The 23,521-nt window shown below is 37.5% G+C and overlaps 1 protein-coding gene across 1 annotated transcript in view; it reads left to right on the top strand.

Annotated features, from left to right (window-relative positions):
* Nucleotides 1-23,521, top strand: part of DNER (delta/notch like EGF repeat containing) — a 133,929-nt gene that overhangs the window by 101,926 nt on the left and 8,482 nt on the right. The window contains exons 8-11 of the mRNA XM_074833772.1: nucleotides 2,263-2,487; nucleotides 13,237-13,359; nucleotides 16,614-16,727; nucleotides 17,823-17,954. Coding sequence (XP_074689873.1) covers nucleotides 2,263-2,487; nucleotides 13,237-13,359; nucleotides 16,614-16,727; nucleotides 17,823-17,954 — 594 coding nt within the window. The remainder of the gene's footprint in view (nucleotides 1-2,262; nucleotides 2,488-13,236; nucleotides 13,360-16,613; nucleotides 16,728-17,822; nucleotides 17,955-23,521) is intronic.

The raw sequence follows: 23,521 nt of genomic DNA, 5'->3' as shown, positions 1-23,521 counted from the left end.
TATGAGGGAAACATGGCTTTTTAAGTAATTTCTCCAGGACCTAATATTGTAAGGATGCTCATAAAATCGTGCTGCCAACAGTGCCCAAGAATATTCTAGTTTTGTCTGGAATTCACAGGGCAGTTGTGGCCTTTCCATTTTTTCTTAGTTACAATAAACTAAGTTTTGTTAATTCTCTGAGTAGATCCCAGTAGTACACTCTGCGTGGGTTACTCACAATTGTTTAATATCAATTTCCCTCTCTGATGCATTTCACGGAGGTTTTGTGGATCTATAATACATGGAGTGTGTCTCCTTGAGGAAGTCCTCAGGATATTTTAAACTAATTGCTGGTTTCCCTTTTTTTGGTGTATGCTGGAAACTTTAATGTCTTTAGGCTGATTATTTCAGCTTTCACTTGCTCTTCAAGTCTTGGTTGACAGACTATGCTCATTTCACTAGATCTTTCTGGCCCAGGTTTTCAACAAATCTAATCAAGAACAAACTATAGAATTAAAACCTATTAGTAAATGTTTGTGATTTTTTTCTAATGCTTTAAAATGTACGTTAATCTATTTCTTATGCGCTTGTTTTCAGACATGCCAACTCCTGACTTGCTACCCATGGTTACAGTGCTAGAACTACAGTTAAACAGTTACAGTTTAACTCATCTGAATGTGAATCATGAATAATTAGAAAATAAAACCAAAATGCCCTGAAAGTAACACATCTGTCAAAGTTAACTAAAAACTATTTCCTGATGAATTGTACCTTGCTTGAAATGTGGAATGATATTGTTTAGAACAAAAATATTTACTGAGTCAGTAAAAGATAATGAGATGCTGTAAAGTATGTATTGAATGTGGTATTTGGTCTTACTTTTGGTTCAGTTCTAATGCATCAACTGCTTTTAATCCAACAGCGAGACTTTATAAATACAAAAATGATAGAAGAAAGACCAAAAATCTGCTTCATTCCATCATGGATAAGATTTCAATATTAAGTGTTAATCCAAAGTGTCACCTGTCATTGTTTTCATGCTCTGAGTGTTGGCAAGCTGCTGTATAACAGAGATATCTTCTCCATCTTGATCTTTTCTCTCACCATAATGCACATTTTGTATTTTTATTTTAAATTTGTTTTTCTCTCTTTCTGATTAAATATTTTTCAAATCCTAGAATAGCTTTTCCTGCATTTACTTATTTTCTTTAGTGTCTGAAATGTTGCCACAGTCTCCTGGTTAGCAGTGGCAATGTGGTCTGTTCTTTGTCTTTTAGACTGGCACAACTGCAGTGGTTTACATTTTCTGTTAGAGTAGATTAGTAAAACTGGCTTGCTGGGTCTTGAGTGGAGACTGGCCTAATTTGCTCCTAATTTCTTATTCCCAGTGATTAGTGTATTGTAATGTAAGAGCTGTTCTACAATGTAAGATATTCCAGGAAACTTTAAGCCTGAAAAGTTATGGTCTATACAAATGGTCCAAATACTCATTAAAAAAATATTAGAATTGAATGGAAAGGACAGTTAGCTCTTTTATTTGGAAGACTGCTAGAATTTACATATACTTTTAGGAGGGTGCTAGAATTGGAATATACTTTTCTGACTTGTTTTTGGGTACAATAACCATGCATCATGTTAGTACATATATGATGTATGTGTATAAACTATAGTTAGTATACTGCAATTTGCTCAAATGTTGTTCTTCTCTACATCTGATTTTAAAATTCCCTTGCAGAAATACAGTTTTCTTTATATCTAATTTTTACATGGTATTGCTTCAATAAATCATTGTCTCTCCTGCTAATGAGAAATATGTTCTTGTAAAAGATATTCATCTAAATTATTGAAACTCAAGTAAACTCATGCTGCTTTAGAGGTTGTTATTCTTAACAGACACATTAACAATAACCCGAAAAAGGTCAGTTTTGGCTTTTCTTTTTTTTTACCAGGCTAGTCTGTTCCTGATCTTTAGAAAATATCTGCATTTCTAGCCAGATGCACTTTGGAAGGTGGATAAACACTGTCAGTTTCAACAAATATTTTTACAATTCACTGCCTTAATCATATGATAGTATGATTCTACCTGAAACATATTTTATCATATCATGTTAATGGGTAGAATTAGAGTTTAATATATATAGGAAGTCTGTATTTTTGTAATTTTCATGGAATTTAAAAAGTAGGAATATAGGTATATCAATGGCTTACTTTTAACTTGCTTTAGTTATTAAAATTGTATGCATAGCAGAATGCTTACTTATCAAAACCATTTATTTCTTTTAGGGTTTTTAGGAACCTCTTGTGAAGACAAATTAGACCCTTGTGTGTCATCTCCCTGCCAGAACAATGGAACCTGTTATGCAGATAGACTTGCCTTCTCCTGCAGTTGTAGTCCTGGATTTACAGGACCTACATGTGCTCAGCTGATTGACTTCTGTGCTCTGAATCCTTGTGCACATGGCATTTGTCGCAGTGTTGGAACCAGCTACAGATGCCTCTGTATCCCTGGTTTGTACCAAACTGTTACATGTTTTGTAAATCTTCTAATATTTTTATATATAGATTACCTACATAGTTTAAAATAGCTTTCTTTTTTTCTTTTCAGTGTATAAAACACATTGAGCAGATGTTCTGTCTGTTTAGAATAATGATAGGAATCCACACATTCCATTTGGAAAAATCAGAAATTGCAGAGTGAGCACTGAAAATACCCACTGAGATCCAGGTGGCTTGGTTGATATCTACAGCTGTATTATAAACCCATAGTCTGCAGGATAAATCATTTTAAGATGAGATATCAGTGTCATTGAAGTTACAGAATTTAGTAGAGTGCATGGAAAATGACACAGATCATTGGGGGAGTGGAAGCAAACAAGGTAGCTGAACAAAGGTAGAGAAGGAAAAAAAAGGTTATCCCAAAGGGTTTAGTTCTGCCATCCATGTTTACATAAATTGTCTCTCTTCAGAAGTTCCAGTGATACACCTTAGGTGAGCCTAGCTAACAGACTCAGCTGGTAACTGTTTGACAATATAGCCTAGCAGTGCCTGACGTCTGGGTTGCGTTTTGTTTAGCTCTAGATTTTTTTCTTCTTTGTACCAATGTAACAGAATATTGGGGTACTTATAGCTCCCTTTATACATTTTAGAAATTATAATTAATAGGTGAAGTAGCAGTTAGAATGAATAATATTGTGTGCTGCACTACTGCTTAAGCACTTACAGAGTGAAAACCAGTAATTGTTTTCATTTGAATAATTTTGATGCTTTTTTATTTTTCAAGTCTGTTCTTATAAATCTATAAACTTGAAAACTGCAGAAGCTAAGGGGAAAATAAATTCCCAGTGTACAAGGGATAAACTAAGGTGGTACTGGATAGTTAGTAGCTCTACATACACATAACACTGTGTCATGCATGTTGTTCTACGAAGTTCCTTTCAGAGGAATACTCTCTCTGCTGCTTCGCCTTGCCTTGCCGGAAACCAGTCACAGTTCTCCAGCTCTTTTCCCTTCCTTCTCAGTTAGCAGGCTGTGCAGGTGTCCTACGAATCACAAAGGTGTTGTCTGTCCTATAGGTGACGAGTCTGAACTTTAATACATGCCACATCCGTATGTTTTCTTTTTAGCCTTTGCATAGAAAGAAGTCAGCTTCTTTCTCTTCCAAGAAGAAGTTCCTCCTTTTCCTGCCAAGAAAGAAGCCCACAATCTGTTCCTAGAACACTTCAGATTAGGATAGTTGAGGCTTAGGACAAAAAGAAAGTAAAATAACTGTTTAATTTGACTTTCATATATTGGCATTTTGAGGATGAAAGATGTCACTGCTTTCTGTTTCTGCTTCTTACAGCTTTATAGCAAGGTGAAACATAGAGAACTCTTCTATTTTCCTTGAAAGGCATGGGCTTTTATCTGAGATACAGTAGCCCATAGAACTGGTATCTCATCTGAAGAGGGATCCCTGAAGACACAAGCATTACCAGCTAATATCTTTGTCTTGGGCGGTATATTGAGGGCAAGCTTCAAAGTGTTGCTGTCAGTAACTGACGCATGTGATCTTAAAGGAAATTCCAGATGTTGAGACTAAAGTCTGAAACTGCTTAAGGATGAAAGCATCATCACTTCATAAGAATAATGGATTGATTTTTGAAAATAAGCCATCACTTATTAAATCAATAAATGTGGGAAGAGCAGGTTTCAGCATTATGAATACTTCATCATAAGGCTTTGTGTTGTGTAGCAAGATTCTCACTGATGTATGCTATCCTGAGAGGGAGGCCACAACATGGTTGTGTTGTTTCACAGTTTTGTTGCTGAAATTTCTTCCTGTAGTGTGTTTTGATTTTTGGAATGAAGATACTTTTAGCGATAGGTTAGACAACTGGCTATATAGTACTTTGTGCAGTTACAAAGTTTGTGCATATACAGAGCATGATGTAACAGTGAAGTTTGCTTTGACTGAATTTTAGAAAGCCTGTTGAAAAAAGCTAATTTTTGGAACTCAGTTCAATGAGCAGTCCTAACTTTTCTAGACTGTCTAGTTTTCTTACATTGATTCTGATAGGTCTGAATTTAACTGGTATAGAAAACAGTAACCTTCTGGGCATTTTGTGTTGTTTCTCCACCAGAATGAATTAGTTTTATCTGTGGATATGGGGAGTTTGTAATGAAATCTACTAGTGCAGCATTTTTAGAAGGTGTCAGAATTAATCACTGCTATTTAGAGACACAGAAAGAATCATCAGAAGTTGTTTTTGGAGAGGTACTCACAAATGAACAGAAGCTAGTCAAAATTTGAGGTTTGGATTTGACAGATTTATAATTGAATTACATACTTCTTTATAAAGGAGAAAAATGTGAAAGTGAAATGCAAACAATACCATAGTAGTGTTATCTCATAATTCATTTGTTGTCCAGCAGGACATACAGGATTATAAGACTCTCATGTAAGAGCTTTAACCATTGAGACATATTAACTTACTTAACAAAAATAAGAAAAGAAGCTTCCATTTATGGACAGTTTTTCAGGAAGCACCCTCAGTTGTTCTTCTTGCAACCCTTCCGAAACCAGAGGGTAGGTAGACTTTTGTGGCAAGATAGGTCCAGATGTTTAAGTGACCTCAAATGTTTTCAGCTCAGATGTTTCTGTGAATGGCATGGGCAGTTTTCATCTGAACAAAAGAATGGCATTATGTAATGCAGAAGAGTATTCCCTAACACGGTTTGTTTTATATATTTCAGGAGGTGAAGATGATAATTCTTTCATTACAAACTTTCAGTCTTCCTTTTTGAAGTGTTTAATTGCTTTGCTGTTCGTTTGCATAATAGAGGAATCCTTAGAGAAAAGGATTGGGTATTGAGATGAAGAGCAACAGGCCTAATCATATTTAAATAGAGCTAGCACATCCTGTCTTATTGAGAGCACAAACTAGAATTCATATCAGTTGATAATTAGTTCCATGTCTGACAAAATACCTTTTTGATTGCAGGTAGTTGAAATTGCCAGGTGCTGTTTTCCTAAATTCATTTTTAGAACTGAGAATTTAATAGTTTAATATTTACCCCTTCATTTTGGATATTATTCCCCTCACCCAGCCCCCAGAAGGACTAAATAGCAGAGGAAGTGAACAGGAAAAAAAGGGTTTGAAGTTAAAAAAAAAAACAAAACAGAAAGACAGGAGAAGCAGGACTCCGTGGGTAGGACTATGAGAGTTACTTGGTAGCATCAACCTATTCTTTGATTGGCTAGCAAGCATTTTGTTAACTTGTTTGGATTCATAACAGAAAACTGCTGTTTTTCTAGCTATTGAATGGTACAAGCAGTTTGGGCATGGTCAAGAAAAATCTCTACAGAGGGTGGAGAAGCTTTTGAGATGAGGAGCTGCCTAACTCTGGACAATAAGGAAAGTGATCAAAATTTATCAATATGCTTTGATCTTTAAGTGGTTTTTAATATATAACTGACACCACAGTTGACTGAAAAAACCCAGAGACTGATGAAGAGCATTTTTAAGACTACCAGTGCTGTGTATGCTCTGTGAGGTTCTGAAAAGAATTGTCAGTATTCATATGCTTTGAATTGTAGAAATCAAAACACAAGAAGAGATATTATACCTTTGTATAAGCGATGGAAAGATAAATCAACAGAAACCTGAATTTCCCAATTAGTGTAAAAAATTTTTCTTCTTCATTTCTGTTATAAAAAGGGATCCAATTTTCCTGTCCTGGAGTATCGGGAGCTGTCCAGCACAGTGCCCTTTCCCAAGTTGTCCATGGTAGAAAAAATTAGACATTTCTTTTTCCAACTAAACCAGGGAAGTTTTAATCTTCTTCAGCATGTTATTTGCCTGTGGTTCAAACAACAAAAAGCTAGTTAAATATTCTTGGATAAATAAAAGCATTTTTTCTGAAACTTGTCACCTGATTAGAAGTTGTTGCGTTGGTTTGTTCAAATTAATTCTGTGTTTCACGGGACTTAAAAGTAGTCTCAGGCCTCTCATGTTATGAAGACTTGTTTTTATTTAAATAATATTTATGCATTTAAAAGTTAGCCTGATGAAAAGCTATGGAGGTTGCATCCAAGACCATATATGGCACCTCTTTAGTTGAACTCTTTTGTATTGCTCCATGTGTGAAATTCAATGGGAAGTATTAAAAAACCCCATTTTTCTTCCAAACCTTTTGTAGACTGCTGTAAACTTCACTTTTAAAAATAACAATTTGTTTTAGAAGGCATTCCCTATACAAATAGCATTACTTGCTTCATATAGAGGTGGAACTAAAGCCCAAATTATGTGAGCTTGTCATTAATCTGTCAGTAATTTAAAAACTTGGATAACTTATTTCAAAAGATCATTCAAGAACTGCACCTAAGTGGTAGAAAGATAGGAATAGTCAGAATAATTTGTTTCCTTCTTTTATGCCTTTTTGTTGTTATAAACATACCATTATGGGTTAAGTCATAACAGTGGGATTTAAGCCAATTACCTTTAGGGGTTTTCCTCATGAGTTAAAGGGATAGTAGATAAATGGGAGTCAACTTCTGTGTAGATCAGCATTTAGGAGGCATCATAATACACACTTTGCCAGTGGTTTGTGTAATTAGTGTAAGATAGATGAGCGATTAAACTTGAGGTTTTTGAAGGAATTGCAACCTAGGATTCCTCAAGTAATGACTACAGAGCATGGAATAATGCATTTTTGGTATCTCTATCAAAAAGAGTTTGATAGGGTGGACGAGTTATGTCTCTGGTATATTAAAATGGTGGATTCTATTTACAATTTTGCCTGCAGAGATTTGATGGTCTCTGTTACATTACTTGTAAAGTGGATAAATAAAATTTGTCTGCAGTTTAGTAGCATTATTAAGGGTTAATAATAAACATACTGAACTACATAAAGATATTACCATACATTAGTAGGAAAGAAATGATCTCTGCATCTTGACCCTGAGGCTTTCTGGCTTATAGGGTCTCAGCATCAGTGTGCCAGCTCCTAGACTACTGACTTCTTTGTACAGGAGTCTTTCACTTTCAGACATGTTCCTGAATTCCTATACATTATTTTTTTAGATATATTAATTGTAAGTGTATTAAATAACATTTTTGAACTCTCTTTGAAATTTGTTATAAGGTATATCTGAAACATACTGTTTTAAAAACTTTAGAACCTGCCACTTATTTTTTGTGTTCTGCTCTAGGATGACATGGGGCTTTTTTGAGTTATTTTACAGAGGATATAATTTCTTATTACAGAAGCAAAGCTCTGCAGAGTTTTGCTTATATGTGTGACCTTAATACCATCCTTCCTTTATGCACTGTTTCTACTAGCAGGCATAGTGTCAGCTGAATTTTCATCTGTGTAACTAAATAATAAGAATTCTAAACAGTTCCAGTTAGCCCAAGGTCTGTGAAAGTCTCCTTGCGTGGTAGGCAGTTTGGTTTCCATGCTTTTTTGGCCAGCGTACAGATTTGAAGAATGATGAATGATGTCCAAGTAGAGAGTGGTCACAAGTGACGTTCCTCAGGGGTTGGTGTTTGGGCCAGCGCTGTTTAAGATCTTTGTTGGAGACATGGTCAGTGGGATCAAGTGCACCCTCACCAAGTTCGCCAATGACACCGAGCTGTGTGGTGCAGTTGAGACGCTGGATGTGCCATCCAGAGGGACCTGGACAGGCTGGAGAGGTGGGCCTGTGCAAATCTCATAAAGTTCAACAAGGCCAAGTGCAAGGTCCTGCACATGGGTCGGGGCAATCCCAAACACAAATACAGGCTGGGCGATGAGTGGATTGAGAGCAGCCCTGGGGAGAGGACTTGGGGGTGTTGGTGGGTGGAAAACTGACTGTGAGCCAGCAATGTGTGCTCGCAGCCCAGAAAGCCAACTGTGTGCTGGGCTGCATCAAGAGAAGTGTTTGAGGCCAGGTTGGATGAGGCTTTGACCAACCTGATCTAGTGGAAGGTATCCCTGCCCATGCAGGAGAGTTGGCACTAGATGATCTTTAAGGTCCCTTCCAACCCAAACCATTCTATGATATATCTTAAAAAAGACTACATAAAAAATTTCTGTCTTTTTGTTAAAGAATTTAGCTGTAAACAAAAGAATTTTTCATAGATAACTTCAGAATAACAGATTCTAGTATAGTTGCTTCCTCTCTTTCTAGTAACATTACAATGCTGCTGCTTTTATGTTCAGAACCAATGCAAAATACAACTATTTGGTATATAACATTTCTGTGGATGTACTCAGAAAGAAAGAAACAATACCTACATTAACAATACTTCTCCAGCTAAGCAGAGAAAAAAAATGCATTGGGCATTGCAGCTTCAAAAAGGGCAACTAATATTACTAAATATTTTTTTTCCAGGTCACTAAAAATTGGATATACCTTCAATAACAGCATAAAGATGTCCCTATGTTACTTCTTCTCACTCTACATGACTGTCCCTCTGCTACTGGTCTTTACAAAGGCAGAAACAGATCTGTTGCCACTCTCCTGTGGATTCCCAAATCCTCTTTCTCTTTCCTAAGTGACAGGGAGGCTGCCTTGAAGAGGCCAGGATGTTTGTCTGATGCTCTCCAGCATTGTCTTCAGACAGCTCCATGCCAAGGTGCACTGTCTGTGCACATGGCTATGTTAAAAACTGCAAAGGGAGAAAATGTAAAAGGGGGCACACAATCTGTGTCATGCAGGCTGATGAGGAGAAGCCATGGGTTTTCTCAAAGCCTTCGAGAGCGGTTGACAGAGCAAAAGATACAGCAGTGCAACCTCTTGGGAATATCTGTGCTATCAGGTTAACAGAAGAGAGAGGGAGAAGCTTACTCTCCCTTTATAAATCAATAAAGAACAAAGTTGAAAGCTTCTGAGGCTTTCTTAGATACTAGCTCCTCAACAGTAATTCCCTGGGCTTATTCACACTTAACACCAGCAAACCAAGGCAGCAGGACAAAAATCCCATCTCTATGGGAAGGCCTCATGGGATACAATGCAAGGGAGCTCTATTTTGCAGGGAAGAGCATCCATTCATATACATGGCCGCTCACTGTGGTTGCATGTTATATAATCAAGAAATAAATGTGTTCAGTTAAAGTCTGAGCTTATATAGCAATTAAGTAAGAGAGAGAAGAGCTGCTCCAGATGGCAGGAAGGTAGGAAGGCATGCTTACAAGCCATGGCCAGATTGCGTGGAGGGTTGCCTTAATGTAGAATTGGAAACAAAATGAGGAAACAGAAGCAATAAAGGGCTCACAGACAGTCTGGAACTGGAATTAACCTAAAGTCACTTCTGCCAGAGCTTGCGTTTCCTGCCCCAGTTCCAAAATGGGGGAAGGGAAAAGAGAGCGAAAAGAAAAATTGCTACTGCTACAGACAGATGTTGCACTTGCCTCTGCAAAAAGGTACTAAGATAAACCTACGCTCCTATAAACATCTATTAACCTGCATGAGCAAAAAATCAAGTGCAGAGGAAGCATACTCCATGGTACTACCTCTGAAGTTGCCACACTCTTCATACCCTGTAGAATTTTTTCTGACACTCCTCTTTTTTTTTTTTTTTTTCCAAATGTTCTATATGTGCTATCATATATATTTATAAAGTAGAGGGCAGGTGTTAATGTCTGTACATGTGCTTTGCGGTTTCAACCTCCATACCCCTATGTCTTTAAGAAAGCCAAATGCAAAAGTTTGCTGCAACATTAAGTTATTCAATTTCCACATAGATTTCTTTGCTTCAGGCCAGACAAAATTAAAAAGAATATATAAAATATTCATATTTTAAATTGATAACAGCAGATCTATTAAAATAATGGAGTATAAAGAGAAAAAGGTTTAAGAGGAGGAGGAAACTGCTTTGGGGTTCAGGGACTAAATAAATGTTCTATGAACAGACGCAATGGGGTCCCACTGGTTTCATGAATCAGGTTCTAGATGAGAAATCCAACAAATGAGCATAAGAATTTTCATCAGGATTAGTTCTTTAACATGGGGTAAGCATGAAAACACATGACACAAACTATGAATCTAATGTCCAAACACTGGGTATTTGTTACCTGTAAAGGGCCAGGAGATAAGTATTAATAATTGGGGTGTGTAAGCATATAATTAAAGATTTAAAGGTAAAGTTTCACATATAATTGAAAACTCACACACATAATACAAAGTAGGTATGGTTTCATAGGCTTGTGAATTCTAAAGGACCCTCTCAGCAGACATTTGAAGAAGAAGTGTATTCAACTTGGAAATAACTTACACATTTTTTCCCCCCATTCTGGAAGTAGGAACATTCAAAAATATTAGACTGCTTACCAAGTTAACTTATATGAGTTAGCTTTTCTATGCTAGCTATTAGATGATGTAGGTTATCCATAACAACACCCACAATGAAAGCCAACACACAAAAAAAGTTAGTAGTAAATGCTTGGTTGTGTGTGTTCTGCAAATTGTGCAGATATGCAAGTATAATAACCATCATAGAATGATTAGGGTTGGAAGGGACCTTAAAGATCATCTAGTTCCAGCCCAGCTGCCATGGGCAGGGACACCTTCCACTAGATCAGGTTGCTCAAAGCCCCATCCAACCTGGCCTTGAACACTGCCAGGGAGGGGGCAGCCACAAATTCTCTCTGGACAACCCGTGCCAGTGCCTCACCACCCTCACAGGGAAGAATTTCTTCCTTATATCTAATCTAAATTTACCAACTTTCAGTTTAAAACCATTACCCCTTGTCCTATCCCTACACTCCCTGATAAAAAGTCCCTCCCCATCTTTCCTGTAGCCCCCTTTAAGTACTGGAAGGCCGCTATAAGGTCTCCCCAGAGCCCTCTCTTCTCCAGGCTGAACAACACCAACTCTCTCAGCCTGTCCTCATAAGGGAGGTGCTCCAGCCCCCTGATCATCTTTGTGGCCTCCTCTGGACCCACTCGAGCAGGTCCATGTCCTTCTGATGTTGGGGGCCCCAGACCTGGACACAGCACTGCAGGGGGGGTCTCATGAGAGAGGAGTAGAGGGGGAGAATCCTCTCCCTTGACCTGCTGGCCACACTTCTCTTGATGCAGCCCAGGACACGATTGGCTTTCTGGGCTGTGAGCGCACATTGCTGGCTCATAGTCAGTTTTCCACCCACTAATACCCCCAAGTCCTCTCCGCAGGGCTGCTCTCAAACCACTCATCACCCAGCCTGTATTTGTGTTTGGGATTACCCTGACCCATGTGCAGGACCTTGCACTTGGCCTTACTGAATTTCATGAGGTTTGCCCAGGCCCACCTCTCCAGCCTGTCCAGGTCCCTCCGGATGGCACATCCCTTCCCTCCAGCGTCTTGACTGCATATGTATGAATTCAGTCTAATACATGGTTTATATATCAGCATAATTTAAAAGCAGTAATGCAAAGAGAAACGCTTGTTAAGAATGATATGGTGCCTCTTAGCTCCATGAGAATAAACACATTTCCCTTGGGTGCCCGGTCCCACAGCAGATCTTACTCCCTCACAGCAGTTACAGCAGAAGGAAGCTGCTGGCACCAGGGTGAGGACGATGAGGGTGAAATCGTATGTGGGCAAGATCTGCCCTCTCGTGGAGAGAGAAAATATCTTTCCCTCACTGTGTTCGGTGTCTGACAGCATGGGCTGTCTTAATCCTAAGGAGCTGATATGATAGTTCATATTCATTTTAGAAACCAGACAACTATTCTTTCACAAAACTCCAGACATTGTTTCTGGAGTTGGAAAGCTGCTACCTTAAGAAAGAAGAAAAAAAAAAAATAGGAAAAAAAAAAAAGAAAAAAAGAAGGAAAAGAAAAAAGTAACAAGAAAGTAGAGAGGAGGCTTTGCATTAACAAAAGTATAACCTGGGTCTATTGAAGAGGAATTAAATAAGCTTCTTGGTATCAAATGTAATAGTCTTCAAAATGACCAAGCTTATGATTCTTCATATTTAATACCAAGTAACCAATATTATTAAGTAGACATATTTTAGCATTACAGCTAGTTTTATTTCCTCTGTTACATTATACTAATTAATGCTGTTACTTAATATAAGTAGGTACTACTTTGACCTGATACACTATGTCTAGAAAGTAATTTCAACTACTGTTAAGACCAATGATCATATGCCACACTAAATAATGAGAAAAGTGCTATTACAAGTGGATTAACTCCTTATTTCTTACCTCATGATACAAATGACTCAGTGGTCATTAACAGGTCTCGTAGCTTTTCTGTGCTCCTACTTTCTATGTCTGCATAATCAGGCCATAATACCTGCCTACAGCCTGGGAATACTGTAAAAAATTAAGTATCTTAATGCTTCTACAGTGTTTTGACATGTACAGCATTAAAGTTAAAATATATTATCATTCTAACTACTGTTATACGATTATCACCGCCTTGATGAAAAGTGGCTTTGATGCAAGGATCCAGGAAAGCTAGGAGATACGTCAATATTAGTTTATTCCTTTTTACAGCCAGAGTGTGGGTATTCACATTGTTCCTAGCGGCCTTGGTCACCAGCCTGTGTGCTTACAGCCTTGCTGTGGTTTATCGCAGGGGCAGGGGCTGGGGCTTCTCTGAGAACATTGGGCTACCAGGGTGGTTTTTTTTGTAATTTTCACTCGGGGAGAAGATGTCCTTAAAATCAGTGTCTTAACATGTATCTGTCTGCACAGTATATTTCAATTAGCAAGCATCTGTCCTCAGTCTAGAGTTGTGTAATTGTTAATTTTTACTGAGAAGGGTTTCATGACTTGTTTTATTTCCTCTTTGTGTGATTTAGGTTACCATGGCCTTTACTGTGAAGAGGAATATAATGAATGCCTTTCTGCACCCTGCCAGAATGGAGCCACCTGCAGAGACCTCGTCAACAGCTATGAGTGTGTGTGCCTTGCAGAATATGAAGGTAGGATGGGGTTTGCCTGTTGTTTTTTGAATTGTTCTATGTATTTTTTTATGGTAGGGTCTGTAACAGAGATATACAATATCCTTAATTGAGCAGAAATAAATCCCACATCTAAAATTAATGAAAACAAACTACAATGTAGATCCTGATCCCATAATCTTGATTCAAATGCCTAGTTCAGATTTAGGTGGTCTGTGAGGAGTGCATGTCCTTGTCTGGGGACACATGGCTTCTCTGTTCTTTTGTACTTTTTTCTGCGGTTTTTAAGATATGTTAGAAAGTGATGAGTTTTTAAAAGAAAACATAAGTGTTAAATAAATTTTTTTGTCAGTTATTATTAGGAGCCATTACATGAAGAGCTTTCCAAATTATTTTTTAATTTATTTTCTTCAGTGAAGTGAGCTGAAAACATAGTAATAAAGGATTAGTATTTGAAAAAGATTAGCACAAAGGAGTAAAAATGAAAATTTTATGTTGATTGTTCATTTAGAAGACCATAAAGCCCTGAGATAGTAGTACCTCTGTGACTGCTTTCCCATGTTAACTGCAGCTATGTTTGAACAGAATTGGTCTTCAGCATTTCATATGTAATTTATAAAATAGAGGAGAAAATTATGTGTTTTGCTATACAAAATCTTTTATCTTGCAGTGGTTTTCAGCTTTACACAGAGTAGCACATATCAGCTGTCTGTGACATGTCCTTCTGTGGAGTGCTAAAATTATACATTTTTTGTGTATTCTGTTTCAAATCATGCTGTGAGAACATTTTGAATGCAATTTTATATGTTACTAGTATTAAAAAATATATACATTTTACATAGAATGACTATGTTTTAAGGAACATTACCCCAGCATTTTCTCATTAAGTGTATCAATCCTTATCTGTGTTGATAAGTAATGCTCACTTAACAGCTGCTTGAGGCTAAATATGTATTTCATGCTGGTGATTGCACTGCTCTTTGACAATAGAGACAGAATTCATCATTTTAGAGGCTTAGTGAGCAAATGACCCTCAGCTTTTCATGACAGTTTAAAGAGCACTTAACCATAATGTTATGACTTCATGTTCTGTTCTCATCCGACCTGTATGTGCAGCTGAAAGCACTGTGTGCACAGCACATTTTGTTTACATGAAAGCAGGGGACCTGGTCCTGTAAGCAGTTTTTGCTGATTACTGAGCTTTCTACATTCCAGTACTTAAGGTATTCAGTGACTCTAATGAACAGAGCTGAGGTACCCAGCTCAAGATACTATGTGGGCCTCAATTAGGCCTCAAGTTTTACCACCACCAATCCAGACCTCCCTGTCTGCAGACCCCCTTCTGCGTCCATACCCCCCGGGCTGCAGACAAGAGCTGTTATCGCTGGTCTGGACTGAAGTATGTGCCAGCACGTATGTGTGGGCTTCTGGCTCTGATGGCTTCTGCTGCTTAGCTGCAGGATGCTCAGACTAGAGTGCTCTGCCTTTCTGCTGCTGACAGACTGACCAAATGATTTCAGCAGGTCTGTAGTGAGTGAGTATGTGTGTGTGTGTGTGTGTATATCTATTTTTATGTATATGTTTAAAATAAGTTGGTTTTATATATTTTTTAATTATTGCTATTAACTTGAGATGATTGTTTTTATATAACTCATGTAAGCTTGCATTGCTGTACATAACGGCAGTGTCGAATGCTAGAGAGCTAAGTTCATTCCTTTTAATTGTTCACTCATTAAATAAATTTGCTTGTATACATACATCTGATATATTATGTGTCCAATTTCTTCCTTTTTTTGTATTGATTTTTCTTTCTCATATTCTTTTCTCTAAATACTCTATTTTCTCACTAATTTTACCTCTGTATATTTCTGCATCTCAAACTCTCCAATTTCAAATTCATAAACTGCCCAATTCCCGTTGGGAAAGAGGTTGGGAAGGAGTAAGGCAGGATCAGTTGCATGTCCACTTTTCACGTGTATTTGTCTAACCTCTTCTACTCCTCCATCACTGTGGGTTCTGTAATTCCCCCAAGCAACATAATTCCTTCACTGTCATTTGCTACCTCATGATTAGAAACATTTTCCTGATGCTAATGCTGTATTGCAGTTTTTATACATCATAAACAATATGAATTTATGCTTCTATTGACTATGAATCTTTACAGTTTGCAGGACAGTAAGGATTTAGAAACATGAACCACCTTAAAAAGTGAAAAACGTGTTTGTAATTTGTAACTGTTACAACATGAATGTATTCGGAATCTTGTCCTGCTCTTGTTTGTTGAAATTCTTATTAAAAGTATAAGAATGGGAAAACTTGAAGATAATTTAGGATTTTAGCTAAGTGGTCACTTTGGATTCATTCCCAAGCAAAGAATGGTAATAAGACTTAGATTTAGACTTAAAACTTACACTAATGGATAAATTTAGGCAGGTATTTTAAGTGCAAGCTAATTTCACTGTAGTAGATACATTATAAACAAAGTCCCACCAGTCATTCATTATTCACATACATAATTTTTTTCGTGTTTCAGTGCTCTCCACGCACTGATTAGATCCTTCATGTATTGATTTTTCTAGTTTTATCTGAAAAGTAGATCCAAAGAAAATGATGCATGTAGCAGTCAGTGGCAGTAGAACATCTCTCCCCATCCCCAGGTGGGAATCTGCTGTGCTTTCTGTTGTGTATGCCAGGTATGGCTTGTACTGTCCTCTGCAAGGAAAAGCTGCTGAATGCACATAGCCTACACCTGAGAATGAAAGAGCGAAGGTAGTGGCATGATGTTGAGCAACCCAGTTATACATTTGAATAAATTGATTTTTCTTTTTATTACGTTACTTATACTCCTCAGTTTCCTGGAAAAGTCAATGAGAGGCATCAGAATGCTTATGTATATTATTAAAGAAGTTATTACATAATATTCTTACTGAAGACAATTATTGTTTACATTTTATTGAAGAATATTAAATAGCTGAACAGATTATGCTTTACTATACCATTGGTTTTTCAGACACTGCAGCAGTTCTTGTTAGCAGAAATGGTCCTACCTCTCTTATCCCAAAGCCTCAGTGGGTGGGAAGAGCAAAGAGGAGGCATGTTTGTAAAAAGTTAAGCTGCCATAAACTATATGGCTTTATTTTTATGGCATTGGCCTAATAGGACAGGTTTGGAGGCTACACATCATTGTGCTCATCCAAGTGAAGTTATCACATGTACTGGTTTCATGCTGTCAGTATAGGTCATGTTAATGGCAATTACTAATTTTGCCTTTTCAGGAAGGCACTGTGAATTATACAAAGATCCTTGTGTTAACATCAACTGTCAGAACGGTGGCACTTGTGACGGCGAAGGCCTAAATGCGACATGTATTTGTGCACCTGGATATACAGGCAAGTAATTCATACATTACATAGAATGTCTAGTTGTCAGTGCTCACTGTGTCCAAAAAGACAACTACCAAGTAAGACTGTGTCTCTTCAGGGAAACAAATTACTTTGGACTTTGCTGAATTGTAATCAGTCTAGTGAGAACGAAAAGTTCTTGATATTACTTGCAACTGCTTTGAACTTGAAAAATTTTGCAGCAAAAAAAGCCTATTACTAAATACTAAGAGAATTCACTAAGCTAACAGCTATTTAATATGCCTTCTGACTTTACTGCTGGAGACTAGATTGCATTTTAAAAATAACATTTTGAAGACTTCCAGGTAAGCCGATATACTAATTGGACACTGTTGAAACTGGAAAAGGTTTTAACATTGACCTTAGTTACTGCAAGCTGTAGAAAACTTACTCCGTTACATTAATGTGCAATTGCTGAAGGCCCTAAAGTGCTTGTTATGAATCAATTTACACTTTCAGAGTAATGGTAAACAGCCCATTTAATCCTTTGGACTCATATTTAAACTGGCATGATTGGTGTAATCCAAATATCTGCTGTCAATTTACAACCTGATGCTCTGTTAATCATGCAAGGTAATATTCAGTGTGATCATAACAGATAAATGCATTCATAGCTGTTTTGTAGATCAAATCGTGCTTTTCGATCAGTGCTAATTAAAGGTGTGGGGTTTTTTTTAAGATTTAGCTTTCTGTTGTACAGTGACTGTTTCTCAGAGGCACTGATTAGCTACATTATTGTATAGCACTTCAGAATATACATGATAAATTGTTATGCCACATTTTCTTGGGATAGAATTTATATTTAAAGAAATGAGACATACATAATCTGTGTGAGGTTAGTCAAGTCACTTAGACTTTGTTTTCACCTGGTTGAATGAGGATAATATTTCTTCTTGGAAGCTATGTGAGACTTATTTCTTGAAACAGTTATAGAATACTTTTGATGTTCTGAGAATAAAGATGCTATTGAGCTATAAGCTGTTTTGCAGCTAGAGAAAAATTGACTGATGATGTATCTGCTACATGAGGCACCCATTGTATAGAAGTTTGTTTTTTGTTGTTTGTTCTTTTTTCCAATTTAAGGTGAAGAATGTGAAATTGATGTGAATGACTGTGACAGCAACCCATGTCACCATGCAGGAACTTGCATAGATCAGCCTGGTGGTTACACCTGCCATTGTCCACATGGATGGGTTGGTGCAAACTGCGAAATACGTGAGTTTTGTAGTTTTCTAAAAATTTATAAAAGGATGCATTATAATAAAGAAATTCATATTTGTTTCTAAATACCGATCTGCACAAATACTCTGAATCATCTGTAAGTATCAAAATTCTGTTAAATGCATTTTATTTTAGGCCATAACATTTCAAAAGTGGCTATGAAAGTTTGAGAATTCTGTTTCTGGGCACCCTACTTTGAGATGTGTTGGACTAGATTGTCAGAGATGCTATCTCACAGCTGGGCACTAAGCAGTTTGCCTTTTAATTGCACTTAGGCTCAGAGCTTACTTTCATATTTACCTTGGGTTAAGTGATTTCCATAGCATGATAAGCATGGTCCTAACAGACTTGTATTGACTTCTGAGCACCTACAGTTCTAGTGATGTTTCAGCAAAACAGTTTTGAACTTGCTTACCTAAGAAGGCAAGTCCTGTGTAATTGTGCTGTGACTTGTGTGTGTATGCATTTGCCAACTTTTTCAGGAATAAATTTTCCAACCATAGGCTAATTTCCACTGAACTTGTTAGAAAGGTAAAGGTCTCCAGAGCAAGATATTTCCTAAGCATTTAGTAAGGCTTAGAGAGGTTCCATTGGTGGGTCTAGTGAGGGAACAGGTTCGGTGTGATCTCGCTTCTTAGTATAGAGAAAAGCTTCAGTGTAAGTGCACCCTTATGGAGCAGAAGAGAGTCCATGGGAGGAAGAAAGTATGAAGCCCAACTGTGGAAGAGTTAGAACAGAAATTAGGCTTCATTAGTTCTGTTGCTCACAGAGCTGCTTTGTATTTCCCTGATATCTTGTTCTTGGGCTACAGATGTCTTTACTAGGGAGTTTAGCTGTGTATTTAAGTGCTTGAATGCTCAGGTACTGTGGTCATAGATCCCTTCAAGTCATTATACAAGTTTGAGAGGATTTGCAGTACTTAGCACAGCTAATGTTGCAGGGATAGGTGATAGATTAAAAAATAAACAGGAGGGGGGACTCGGAAAGCTCATATTGTACATTCATGAGAAATTACCTATACAAAAGCTGGAATAAAAAAGGTTTTCTGTATCTCATTTACACAAGGAGCATATGAAGCTTCTCTCCTTTACTCTTTTTTACTTAAACTTTACTTAAACATGTTGATGGCTTTTAAAGTTGATTTCTATTCTTGATGTTAGTCCTTAGTTTAACCCAGAAGACAACTTTGTTCACACCTAGACTGACACAAAAGTTTTATATTGACAGGTTTATGACCTTCTCTCCCTGTAACTGTTGGTTGTGCATTCAGGTTCAATGTTTTCTGTTGAAAGCAAAGACTGCAGAAGAGCATTGTTAGCTAGTCCAGAGATGGTGAAAGCACTGCCTTTGCATTGTCTCTGTGAATGGCACACACACTTCCCTGTGTGGTACAGAACCATCATGATGTTGGGAGCACAATGTTGTGTGCTATCTGTATGCCATATTGCTCATGCTAAAAGATGCTCAGATGAGCTTTTACTGACAAAGCTGCTGTTAGTGATACCTGAAACATTCATGTCCAAGTTGATCAGCAAGGCAGTGTAATTCTACCTGCCTTAGCCACTGAGCTGCCAGACAGATGAGTTTAGTTCTTGAAGAAAGCAATAATCATCCTGGAAAGGTACTTCCTGAAGTACCTTAATGTAGTAACAATTACATTTCTGTTATGTTATGGAATGAATAGGTCCCAAAGGGAAACAGATGGGCTTGCATGCTTTCTGAGCCCTGCAGATGTGCTATATATAATCAGTGATGCTTGTTCTGGAGTCCTCCTTTGGTTGTCACGCTCTAGTCACTAAGAGTTTGGCTGTTTGCACCACAGATACATAGTGAGGTGCATATAAACACATGGAAAAATGAGAGAAGCAGAACAGAGAGTGGAAGGAGCCTTTTCTACTGTCCAGCTCCTCAATTATTCCTGCTTTCCCCTGTGAGGGATGCATGCCCCCAAGCACTGCCTATGACAGGTAGGTTCAAGCTTACATCTCTGGTTGGTTAATATTAACTCCTTTCAGACCTCATTTGTAAGTGTGTGAGAGAGAGAGTGGATAAAACTCTGCTTAAACTTCGTTCTCTTGAGCAAGGGGATTGTCTCTAATGCACATTTCTCTACACATAGCATCTGTTTATAGTTGAACTGCAGTGGCCTTGCCTGCTGCTCACAAACTTGGATTTTTTGCTTGTATTGCATACTTGTAAACTGTGCAAGTTAAAATGATGGGAAAGAGCAACAGCACTTTGTTGTTGCTGTTTTAAGCCTTTTACTGACTGATTTGTTCTTTTATCTTGTGACTGTTATGACAGGAGACAGGGAGTTATATGAGTGTTAACTGGCATTGATAACACTGCAAGGCTGATTCTCAGCCAGAAATATCAGACCTTTTCTTTCCCTCTCAATATTTGGAGAATAAATCTTATACTATTGTTCATGGCAATTGTTTTCAATTGAAGAGGTTGAAATTTTTATCCCACAAATCAGGATAGCTAATAGAGTCTATATATGTTCTAATAATAATAATAATAACATAGGAGATATACAAAAATGCAATATGGACAATTCTGGTTTGGATTCGTCTTAAAGGAATCAAAACAGGAAAAAAAATCTTAGCATAATCTCATAAAGATACATTTTGAAGAACAATTAAGTTTAAAATTTGAGGGTTACCTATAGTTTCTTCAATAACCTAACATCTGCAAATGTCTCATGTTCCCCTGCTATTAAAGTCACTTTGACACAGCATCAAAGTAAAATGATGTGTTGTTATGGGACACCATGACACTTCGCAATAGTCAGATGTTAGTATGGACATGCAGCCTCTCTAACCAGTTCAGTGGCTTATACATAAAGCTGTGGAAGCTTCCCTAAAGCATGTGGATTTTAACAGGTATATAGAAGATTATGCAAATAGAGAGGGGATTGAGCTTTGAAGAAATCACTTTGCAGAAAGAATTTAAAAGCATTTTGATCTGCAGATTTTTTTCTACAGAACTGTGTATCCATGGGAAGATCTTTGCACTCACTGTCTTTCCCTGAGCTATGCGTTGACCAACTGATGTGAACCCGATCGTAATCATATCTACAAAGACAATATCCAGCTCTTTTATAAACAGGTGCAGCACTTCTGATCTCATTGGAGTTGAGTCAGTGGTGCAGTGGATTTCTGTTCAGCTCTAAACATTGAATCTATCAGTAAATCTGCTTTTGTTCATCTTTCCATATCTCCTTGTCATGTTTATCATATTGTTTCAGCAATTTGTACATACTGGTTAATAATGTATTGGAAATTAAATTTAAACACTCCATACTGACTTCCTTTATATTGGACCATCCCTCTGAATGCTAGAAAATGACATGATGAAGCCAGGCTTCAGGCTTCTCAAGACGGGGACAAGCTGGTGTTCGGGGGTCATTTGACTAAATAGATCACATTTTATCTTTTGTGTTTTTCTGTTACTATCCATCAAGGAGGCTGTTGGTACTTAGTCTTTTTTGTAGAACAACTCTCTATTTACTATTAATAGTTCCCCATTTTTTTCACCAGCTGTTTTATCTGCTTGAAGTGACCACCCTAACAGTATTTCAGGGTTATCTTCTTGTCAAACTGCATGCTTTAATTTTCAAGTGCTGTATATACAACAAACTAGACAGGATATGTGTTGCCTGGATGAACTGAAATGCCTGCCTGAAATATCTGAGATGATACTTATTATATCGTCTTGTGGTCCTTACCAGTATTAGCAATTCCAATTAAATAGGATTAAATCAGTCTTAATTATAAAGAGGATATTCTTCCTTCCAAAATGAAATGTATTTGCCTAAAAAGTTAACGGAGCATTCATTGTAAAAAAAAGCTTACAACATGTCTCATATGAATTTTGTAATGCCTGCTGGTTATTTGTTAATATTATTACATTTGCTACTTTTGTAATTATTAATGTAGTTAGCAAGGTAAGCCAAACCATGTGGTTACTTGAAAACTAACATTATGAAGAATTTCTAGTACTGACTGTGTGATGTGCATTGAAATCTAATTCTTAATTAATTTTATGAACATTACTATGACAACTAAGAATACTGTGATTTTGAGCTGTCATAGTTCTTTCTAATCTTTGGAGTATAAGCTGTTAATCTTCATATTTTTATCTGTTGAGGAAGAAAGGAAAAAATTTCATCCTTACCATCCAGAGATGGAAGACACAGAACCTAAATCAGAACCGTCTTGTCATATATCTGCGCACATTAGATCTGAATTTGGCCTGATCTGACAACCTGACAGAAACCACTGTGTGTGACGAATGTGCTGCAGAACAGAAATAGAAACCCATTCCAGACTGCACAGAGCACAGCTGTATTCTCTCCCTCATATGCCGTCTGGGCAAATTGCAGTAACAGCACTTTAGCAACATTAAATCACTGAATGATTACAGCTGATCAAAACTTTACTGATCTCTGAAGAAGGTAACACCAACAAGCAGTCAGTCCTGTAAACTCAGCTCACATTTATGGACAAAATTCTAAGCAAGCCCAAGCTCAGAGGTGCTCCAGGACAACCTTTACTATTGTAAACAAAGAGCAAGCATTTCTTCAAACTTTGCCCAGGTGAATCCCACACATTACAGCTTCAGGATTTCTCCCTACCTTCCTCTAAAATAGATTTTTTTTTTTTTTTCTGTACTTATACACTCCCCTGTGTTTCTGCCATAGAGGAACATTACATCCACAGATGCCACTAAACTTGTCATTTCAGGTCAGGTGCTTGAATAAGTTATCTGCCATCATCAACATCCTCAAGAGGTGGCTTCTAAGAATATCTTAACATTCCCAAAACATACGCTTGGTAGCCCTGTTCCCAGACTGTTTGTTATTAAGTAAAGGGAGTTTCTAAACCAGTGCAAGCGGAAGTCCATTTGAAAAAGGAACAGTCACCTGCTAGAAATAACTTGAAGCGTGTCAGATTTCTGTAGTCAGAATGGTTCAAGTCTGTTCCTGGTTTGAAGTAATTTTTGAGAGCATAGGCTTAAAAGACTGTCAAAAATGAACCCTAGAGGGAAGTACAGGTTAATTAGAAATACCCTGACCCATGCTAGAGAAAAACAGATCTGAGGACATAGGCAATTGATAGACAATCTGTTTGGCGTTGATAGACAATAGTTTGGGCACAAGGAATACTTATAAAGAAGGTCTGGAATACATAAATACGAGAAACCTCTTCCAGATTGGCTTTACTTTAAGGTCAGCTTCGAGACCTTTCAGGGAAATTATGCTTGAGAGAACACTCTAGTGGGCTCAGTACTGCAGCACCTTATGAGATGCCCTTTTTGTCCTTGAAATGCTGGTTTTGAAGTCTCTGCAGTCTGATGGAGGTAGGCATAACAAAAACCTGTGTTTCAAATACAAAACCAAGCATGTTTAATACATCTTAAACAACACATTTTAGTGGAAAGGTTCACTAACTATTAGAACAAACTGCACAGAGAATTGGTGGATTACTAGAAGCTTTTACATAAAACCTGCCTGCCTTTAGAGAGCCTGTAAATATTATAACATAATGCAAGAATAA

This window comes from Strix aluco, chromosome 9 (assembly GCF_031877795.1).
Source record: "Strix aluco isolate bStrAlu1 chromosome 9, bStrAlu1.hap1, whole genome shotgun sequence".
Classification (NCBI taxonomy): Eukaryota; Metazoa; Chordata; class Aves; order Strigiformes; family Strigidae; genus Strix; species Strix aluco.
The sequence above is the reverse complement of the archived record's forward strand: the minus strand, read 5'-3'. Positions and strand labels throughout refer to the sequence as shown.